The 10297-nt window shown below is 38.8% G+C and overlaps 1 protein-coding gene across 1 annotated transcript; it reads left to right on the forward strand.

Annotated features, from left to right (window-relative positions):
• The first annotated feature begins 6143 nt into the window (after nt 1–6143).
• On the forward strand, nt 6144–10074 carry LOC311079971 (uncharacterized protein). Its single transcript, XM_084109696.1, has 2 exons — nt 6144–6580; nt 7740–10074. The coding sequence occupies exons 1-2, from the start codon at nt 6157–6159 to the stop codon at nt 9086–9088; spliced, it is 1773 nt and encodes a 590-aa protein (XP_083965822.1). The 5' UTR covers nt 6144–6156; the 3' UTR covers nt 9089–10074.
• Nucleotides 10075–10297: the final 223 nt, after the last annotated feature.

A 10297-nucleotide genomic window follows, 5' to 3' on the forward strand; every position in this document is an offset into this window, starting at 1 on the left:
TGCAATAATAGCATGCTTTAGCACTTAGCTAAGAGTTTGCTAGCATGTTTTAGCATGTTTCTAGTATGTTGTTAGCATGTTTAACACTTGCTGGCACTTTTTTATATGTTATTAGGAGTCCATTACAGTGTTAAACATGTCACTTCCTGTTGCCAGCAGGTGGCACTATGACTGTAACTGAATATAAGCATGGTCATGTGTTCAGGACAGAACGCTTATCAAAAGTGTGAAGTTTGGGGCAGATTGGACATTCCATGCCTGAGTTACAGCAAATTCATATTTAATTGCAGTAATATCATTCTTTAGCACTTAGCTAAGTGTTTGCTAGCATGTTTTAGCATGTCTCTAGTATGTTGGTAGGATGTTTAGCACCTACTGGCATTTTTTTTATGTTATTAGGAGTCAAGAACAGTGTTAAACGTCACTTCCTGTTGCCAGCAGGTGGCGCTATGACTATAACTAAATATGAGCATGGACATGTGTTCAAGAGATAACTCTTATCAAACGTGTGAAGTTTGGGGTAGATTGTACATTGCCTTCTTGAGTAACAACAAAGTCCTGTTTCATTGAATTAGCATGCTTTAGCACTTAGCTAAGTATTGCTAGCATGTTTTAACATGTTTCTAGCATGTTTAGAACTCAATGGCATTTTTAACATGTTGCTAGAACGCCATCAACGTGTTAAACATGTCACTTCCTGTTGCCAGTAGGTGGCGCTATTACTATAACTGAATTTGAGCATAGACGTGTGTTCAGGCCATGATTCTTATCAAACGTGTGAAGTTTGGGGCAGATTGGACATTCCATGCCTGAGTTACAGCAAATTCCTATTTAATTGCAGTAATAGCATGCTTTAGCACTAAGCTAAGTGTTTGCTAGCATGTTTCTAGTATGTTGCTAACCTGTTTAGCACTTGCTGGCTCTTTTTTATATGTTATTAGGAGACCACAACAGTGTTAAACATGTCACTTCCTGTTGACAGCAGGTGGCGCTATTACTATAACTGAATATTCTCATGTAGATGTGTTCAGGCCATGACTCTTATCAAACGTGTGAAGTTTGGGGCAGTTTGGACATTCCATGCCTGTGTTACAGCAAATTCCTATTTAATTGCAGCAATAGCATGCTTAAGCACTTAGCTAAGTGTTTGCTAGCACGTTTTAGCATGTTTCTAGAATGTTGTTAGCATGTTTAGCACTTGCTGTCACTTTTTTATATGTTTTTATATGTCCACAACAGTGTTTAACATGTCACTTCCTGTTGCCAGCAGGTGGCACTATGACTGTAACTGAATATGAGCATGGTCATGTGTTCAGGACAGAACGTTTATTAAAAGTGTGAAGTTTGGCGCAGATTGGACATTGCCTTCTTGAGTAACAACAACATCCTGTTTCATTGAATTAGCATGCTTTAGCACTTAGCTAAGTATTGCTAGCAGGTTTTAACATGTTTCTAGCATGTTTAGAAGTCAATGGCATTTTTAACATGTTGCTAGAATGGCATCAACGTGTTAAACATGACACTTCCTGTTACCAGTAGGTGGCGCTATTACTATAACTGAATATTCTCATGTAGATGTGTTCAGGACAGAACGCTTATCAAAAGTGTGAAGTTTGAGGCAGATTGGACATTCCATGCCTGAGTTACAGCAAATTCCTATTTAATTGCAATAATAGCATGCTTTAGCACTTAGCTAAGAGTTTGCTAGCATGTTTTAGCATGCTTCTAGTATGTTGTTAGCATGTTTAGCACTTGCTGGCACTTTTTTATATGTTATTAGGAGTCCATAACAGTGTTAAACATGTCACTTCCTGTTGCCAGCAGGTGGCGCTATGACTATAACTGAATATGAGCATGGTCATGTGTTCAGGACAGAACTCTTATCAAACGTGTGAAGTTTGGGGCAGATTGGACATTCCATGCCTGAGTTACAGCAACTTCCTGTTTCATGGCGAAACATCGAAATTTGTCAGGCCGCCGAGGACCCGCCCTTCGACGAAAACTCAAGATCTTCGCAATTTAACGTCGCAAAGGCCTTAAGATTACACTCACCAAATTTGAAGATGATCAGATTAAAACTGTAGGAGGAGTTCGTTAAAGTACGAGGCCTGAAAATGGCAAAAACTGCACAAAAATCTGAGAGGAAGTTGAAAATGGCTGACTTCCTGTTGTGTTTAGGGCTATGCTCCAAGAGACTGTTTTGTAGGTATTAGGTCATTACATGTATGTACCGAATTTCGTGCACGTACGTGGAACGTTGCGGGAGGCGCACTCCGTTGAACTTTTATAGGTGGCGCTATCGAGCCATTTTGCCCTGTCCAATTCTGAAACCTTTATCAGATGTAAATTTTCGCCAGTTCTGACATGTGTGCAAAGTTTTGTGAGTTTTCGAGCATGTTTAGGCCCTCAAAAATGCAATTAAATGCGGAGAATAATAATAATAATAATAATAATAATAATAATAAACAGAGCAATTCCAAGAGGGTCCTCACACCATCGGTGCTCGGGCCCTAATAATAATTAAAGCTGCAAGCAGCGATGAAAGGGCCCTCGCACCCTTGCCATCAACACTCGGTGGCTTTAGGAAGACAGAGCATGGTTGGGAAATGTACATTTAAGGAGGTATATATAGTAAGAGTATGTCAAAGTCAGTTACAAAATGTTTTGTATAATGGTGATAATAGCATGCTTCATGACTCAGCTAAGTGTTGCTAGCATGTTTAGTCTGTTTCTAGCATGCTTAGTACACAATATTTATGTGGTTAGTACTGCATTACTGTGTTAACCATGTCAGTTTCTGTTGCCAGTAGGTGGCGTTATGACTATAACTGAATATGAGCATGGATGTGTGTTCAGGACAGAACTCTTATCAAACGTGTGAAGTTTGGTGCAAATTGGACATTGCCTTCTTGAGTAACAACAAAGTCATGTTTCATTGAATTAGTATTCTTTAGCACGTAGCTAAGCATTGTTAGCATGTTTTAACATGTTTCTAGCATGTTTAGAACTCAATGGCATTTTTAACATGTTGCTAGAACGGCATCAACGTGTTAAACATGTCACTTCCTGTTGCCAGTAGGTGGCGCTATTACTATAACTAAACATTCTCATGTAGATGTGTTCAAGCCATGACTATTATCAAAAGTGTGAAGTTTGGGGCAGATTGGACATTCCATGCCTGAGTTACAGCAAATTCCTATTTAATTGCAATAATAGCATGCGTTAGCACTTAGCTAAGAGTTTGCTAGCATGTTTTAGCATGTTTCTAGTATGTTGTTAGCATGTTTAACACTTGCTGGCACTTTTTTATATGTTATTAGGAGTCCATAACAGTGTTAAACATGTCACTTCCTGTTGCCAGCAGGTGGCGCTATGACTGTAACTGAATATAAGCATGGTCATGTGTTCAGGACAGAACGCTTATCAAAAGTGTGAAGTTTGGGGCAGATTGGACATTCCATGCCTGAGTTACAGCAAATTCATATTTAATTGCAGTAATATCATTCTTTAGCACTTAGCTAAGTGTTTGCTAGTATGTTTCAGCATGTCTCTAGTATGTTGGTAGGATGTTTAGCACCTACTGGCATTTTTTTATATGTTATTAGGAGTCAAGAACAGTGTTAAACGTCACTTCCTGTTGCCAGCAGGTGGCGCTATGACTATAACTAAATATGAGCATGGACATGTGTTCAAGAGATAACTCTTATCAAACGTGTGAAGTTTGGGGTAGATTGTACATTGCCTTCTTGAGTAACAACAAAGTCCTGTTTCATTGAATTAGCATGCTTTAGCACTTAGCTAAGTATTGCTAGCATGTTTTAACATGTTTCTAGCATGTTTAGAACTCAATGGCATTTTTAACATGTTGCTAGAACGGCATCAACGTGTTAAACATGTCACTTCCTGGTGCCAGTAGGTGGCGCTATTACTATAACTGAATTTGAGCATAGACATGTGTTCAGGCCATGATTCTTATCAAACGTGTGAAGTTTGGGGCAGATTGGACATTCCATGCCTGAGTTACAGCAAATTCCTATTTAATTGCAGTAATATAATGCTTTAACACTTAGCTAAGTGTTTGCTAGCATGTTTCTAGTATGTTGCTAACCTGTTTAGCACTTGCTGGCTCTTTTTTATATGTTATTAGGAGACCACAACACTGTTAAACATGTCACTTCCTGTTGACAGCAGGTGGCGCTATTACTATAACTGAACATTCTCATGTAGATGTGTTCAGGCCATGACTCTTATCAAAAGTGTGAAGTTTGGGGCAGATTGGACATTCCATGCCTGAGTTACAGCAAATTCCTATTTAATTGCAGCAATAGCATGCTTTAGCACTTAGCTAAGTGTTTGCTAGCATGTTTTAGCATGTTTCTAGTATGTTGTTAGCATGTTTAACACTTGCTGGCACTTTTTTTATATGTTTTTATATGTCCACAACAGTGTTTAACATGTCACTTCCTGTTGCCAGCAGGTGGCACTATGACTGTAACTGAATATGAGCATGGTCATGTGTTCAGGACAGAATGTTTATTAAAAGTGTGAAGTTTGGCGCAGATTGGACATTGCCTTCTTGAGTAACAACAACATCGTGTTTCATTGAATTAGCATGCTTTACCACTTAGCTAAGTATTGCTAGCATGTTTTAACATTAGCTAGCATGTTTTAACATGTTTCTAGCATGTTTAGACCTCAATGGCATTTTTAACATGTTGCTAGAATGGCATCAACGTGTTAAACATGACACTTCCTGTTGCCAGTAGGTGGCGCTATTACTATAACTGAATATTCTCATGTAGATGTGTTCAGGACAGAACGCTTATCAAAAGTGTGAAGTTTGGGGCAGATTGGATATTCCATGCCTGAGTTACAGCAAATTCCTATTTAATTGCAATAATATGCATGCTTTAGCACTTAGCTAAGAGTTTGCTAGCATGTTTTAGCATGCTTCTAGTATGTTGTTAGCATGTTTAGCACTTGCTGGCACTTTTTTATATGTTATTAGGAGTCCATAACAGTGTTAAACATGTCACTTCCTGTTGCCAGCAGGTGGCGCTATGACTATAACTGAATATGAGCATGGCCATGTGTTCAGGACAGAACTCTTATCAAACGTGTGAAGTTTGGGGCAGATTGGACATTCCATGCCTGAGTTACAGCAACTTCCTGTTTCATGGCGAAACATCGAAATTTGTAAGGCCGCCGAGGACCCGCCCTTCGACGAAAACTCAAGATCTTCGCAATTTAACGTCGCAAAGGCCTTAAGATTACACTCACCAAATTTGAAGATGATCAGATTAAAACTGTAGGAGGAGTTCGTTAAAGTACGAGGCCTGAAAATGGCAAAAACTGCACAAAAATCTGAGAGGAAGTTCAAAATGGCTGACTTCCTGTTGTGTTTAGGGCTATGCTCCAAGAGACTCTTTTGTAGGTATTAGGTCATTACACGTATGTACCGAATTTCGTGCACGTACGTGGAACGATGCAGGAGGCGCACTCCGTTGAACTTTTATAGGTGGCGCTATCGAGCCATTTTGCCCCGTCCAATTCTGAAACCTATATCAGATGTAAATTTTCGCCAGTTCTGACGCGTGTGCAAAGTTTCGTGAGTTTTCGCGCATGTTTAGGCACTCAAAAATGCGATTCAATGCGGAGAAGAATAATAATAATAATAAATATAGCTGCGAGCAGCGATTACGGGCCCAAGCCGGTGGCACCGCAACCCCGGCGCCTTTAGTTACCTAAAGGCACCTGGGTGGCGGTGCTGCCGGCTTTGGCCCTTCATCGCTGCTCGCAGCTATATTTATATATATATATATGAAGAGTTTGGTTCCAAAACGCAATAAACGCCATTTTTAAAAAAAATGAGTTTCTGCAAAAATCAGTATTGTATCTGGTCGATATTGATAAATCAATATTTAATTTTACGTAAAATGCTATATCCGGCGTGTTATTCTGTCATGTTTACTCCCTTTGTTTCCAAACCGCGTCAAACGCCAGTCTACTTTATCTGCAGAACGCAATACATCCGCTCAACCAATCACAGCGCACCATTCCACGCACTGTAAACAGTAAAGGCGGCGCTTTAAATACATCCGGCATTCTAGTTTTTCTTATATATAAGTATTTTGTGTTTAAGAAACAAAAACAAAAATGAATAATTTTGACGGCATTGATGAACCTGTGGTGGTTTCTGTGGTGGGGAAGAAACGTAAGCCATCTAAATCGAATCATCTACGCGAGAAGATTAAAAAGATGAGGCACTCGGGAGGAGGAAAAATGCCGGCTATTGCCTGTAAACACACGGCGACAACATCACATTTCTGTCACGCTGACACATTGACCCCAGGGGATCTCTTGAAAAATTTTCAATTATTTTACTCGAAGACAACGAAAAACGAGCAGGACCAAGCCATTTTACAGCTTATCGCCGTCAAAAAAGTTCAGCGGCGACGTCCCAAGGTTGACAACAGCGAGATACAGAAGAATAGGGAGGTCACAAACGAATACCATTTGCTGACTGAAGATCATCCGACAAAGATGCCTGTCTGCAAGACCACCTTTTGCAGCGTATTGGGTAAGGTTATTTTTGATTTATTAATTATACTATTCATAGAGGACTGCATAGCTGCCAACTCTCACGCATTCACCGTGAGACACACGCAATTAACACTTTTCACACGCTCTCACGCCACACATCCAGCACAGAAAAATCAGAGCAGGTTACTTATGATATAAAAAAATCTCAGCTCTCAGATTCTGTCACTTTTATTACGAAATTCAAACAATAAATACCGTTTTGGCGCTTGTAAATGTGACGCGACAGATCCCTAGCGGCACGTGAACGATCATCTCTGCTAATAAATAAACACGAATGAACACAGTTGAAAGATACAGTACAACTTACCGAAATGTATATTCCTCATACTTAATATCGACCAATCAATCAATCAAAGGGGTCAATAAAACAGCTGGAGAAAATGATTCACATATTTACCTCAGGAAAGCCATTTAATGAACATAGGCTATAGCACATTAGTTGGCTAGAAAAAAAGAGCTAAATATGTGTAGCCTACTATATTACATATTTATTATATTTTTACTCATATCATTAAATAAAGTTATTATAATTAAAAAAAAACGCATTATACGCATAAGTTACTTAATTTGAGTTATTTTTAACCTTAAATAATACTGCCAGCTGATAGGGCTCTCTGTATGTTTACATCATTAGGTGAGTTGTTTTTTATTTGAGAAAAATAAATGCCTATCTTGTGTAGCCTACCTTATATTTATCCAAATGAGTCAATATTAAATTAAATCAAATCACAATTATGATTGTGCCGTGAACTGGCACGGAGCCTCTGGCTTATTATTACTTTTGAGGATCAGCGAAAGGGGGTGTTCCCTCACGTGCCCCTCACTGAAAACTATAAATAGAAACATAGCCTACTATCCCATCCTGCTCTTAGTTGTCATCTTAGTAACATTATATTGTGAAAATGTAGCGCCTATGCTGGCCATCAGCCCTGCATGATGATACACTTTTCTATTGAATCTTTAATGTTTTAAAAGCGTTGTTTGTTTGCTTGCCACTTGGGCAAAAATGTCCTGGTTGGTCAAAAAGCATCTGATAAATAGCCCTACTACAAGTTAAATAAATAAATACATACATACATACATACATACATACATGCATAAACAAATAAATGTATTTTTTTATTTTTTTATTGTAGGTATCGGCAAGGAACGTGTGTCTCGAGTGGCAAAGTATTATGCACTCAACGCTACAGCCAGACCAGAACGCAGGGGTGGTGCTCGTAAGGTGGCTGAAAATGAGGCCAAGAAGCAGCTTGTGATGGATCACATCCAAACATTTACGTGTAGGGCTAGCCATTATGGAAGAAGGGGAGCACCTGGCCGGAAATACCTACCCAGTGACCTCAGCGTGATGAGAATGCACAAGCTATTCGACCAGCAAAATCATGATTTAGTCATCTACTCCCTGTATTACACTGTTTTTCGACAGCACTTCAACCTTGGATTTGGGCATCCTGCCACAGATGCCTGTTCTTCATGTGCCAAGTTTCAACTGAGAGTTAAGGACCCCAGCTTAACTGAAGAAGAGAAACGCAGTGAGTCCACATCCTACAATTTACACAGGAGACGAGCACGGGCGTTCTATGATTTGCTGGGGAAGGTAGATCATGATGCAGTGACTCTTTGCTTTGACATGATGCAGAATTTAATACTCCCTAGAACCCCCATTGGTCAGGCATACTATTCCAGACAGCTGCACATGTATGTCTTTGGTGTTGTTATTCACCATGGGAAGGGCAGTAAACAAACAGTGGACGATGTTCATCTGTACACATGGATGGAGCACGAGAATAGAAAAGGTAGTAACATGACTGCTTCAGCTCTGGACCACTGTTTACGTCAACAGTTGAGTGGTGATGTTCACCGCGCTCAAAGGCTGCGATTGTTCAGTGATTCTTGTTTCGGTCAAAACAAAAATATAAATCTTCTGTCCATGCTGTTTGCCTGGATGAAGGAGGCATTTCCTATGATTAGTGTGGAGTATGTGTTCCCTATAAGGGGGCACAGTTTTCTTCCTGTGGACCGTGTATTTGGAAGGATTGAGCAACAGGTTCGAAAGAAGGATACCATTCTTATGCCGGAGGAATATTACGAAATTTTGCGCAACCATGGAAATGTTCACATCTACGGGCAACACTGGAAGGCTTATGATTTCAAGGCGGAAACACAAGTTTTTGTAAAGGCACAGAGGTCATTTAAGCTAAGTGATGCAAGAATGCTGGAATTGAGGAATGACAAACTGGGATTTAAGGCTGTGTATAGCAGTGAATACTGCTATCACTCATTACTGAAGAGAGGAAAGAAGTGGGCAAACTTCAAGCCAAATCAGCTTCCCAATGAAAGCACAGTGAAAGAAGAAAAAAGGAAGGATGTGCTGAACTTGCTCTCTGAAATTGGTGTGAGTGCCAATGTGCGTGCCTTCTATGATAATGCACTCACTCAGTCACAGACGAACGATGTTGACTGTGACAGTCATGAAGAGTAGCTGCCCATTGTGTCAGCCTTTTGAGAGTGACCATTCACTGATACACAAACAAACACAAACACAGGTCTGTCCTCTTTCGTCCTGCACCGTCGTCGCTCATCCTTTATGCTTCCGCTCCTCCGTGAGAGATACGAGACCGGTGTGTCACACTGGTGTCGCTCATCATCAATCACGCCACCGGCCTCGCGCCGTTCTCTCACGGCCCTCAGCCTCGTCCTGCTCGCCACAATTGTTATATTAATGCAATATAATTATTATAATTATATATATTAATTAAATATGAATGTAATTTCAATTGTTATGTGCAAATCAGTTTTTAATCTTCTTTACAGTTCTATTATTTTATTCTATTTCAGTTCTACACAGATATTATATTAATGTTATGGATTTATAGTATGCATAGGACAGTGTGTTAAAAATGAATGTGATTTTTATTTATAGTTTACATCTGGAAGCAAAACTCAGGCATTATTCAACCCATAGCCCTGTTGAGCAAGGTCACTGTGAGCTATTTATAGCTATTCCTTTACCTATCAATAGCTCATGGTGACCTTGCTCAACAGGGCTATGGGTTGAATAAAATCTTTAAAAAAATCTTTTAGACCTACAAGTGATATAAAATTGATGTGAATCTTTCTTCTTTACAGTGTTCCTAACATGACAAAGTATGAGTTTTTATTAATGCCATTAATGTTTTTGTTAATACTTTTTTTCAATGATTCAATGAATTACATTTTGAAAAAAAAAAAAAAGTTTCATGGATTTATTGCTTTTTTGGGGGATTTTTATTTTATTTTTTATAATAAATCTTTGAAAATTAAAATCAGGATTTTAATTTTTTATGTATTTATAACTTAAAGATGCTATGTGAAAGTTTGAAATAGAAAATAGTGGTTTTCATCTTGCCATTTTCTTGGTAAAGAAATCACAGTTTTACTCAAATTAATCAAAATGGATTTATTGCGTTTTGGAACCAAACTCTTCATATATATATATATATATATATATATAAAAGACAGAAAATATAACTTGTCTTACCTTATTCTGATTTTATGATACACTCAAAATATTCCACAACATTGATTAACGTTGATTAACCCATTGATTAACTGGTGGTAAAATATTCTCACCGTCACATACCTAGTATATTTTTATATAGATACAATAGGCCTACCTGATTTTGAACACAAGAGGGCAGTATAGCACTAT

The sequence above is a fragment of the Abramis brama genome, assembly GCF_963993115.1.
Source record: "Abramis brama genome assembly, chromosome: 3".
Lineage (NCBI taxonomy): Eukaryota > Metazoa > Chordata > Actinopteri > Cypriniformes > Leuciscidae > Abramis > Abramis brama.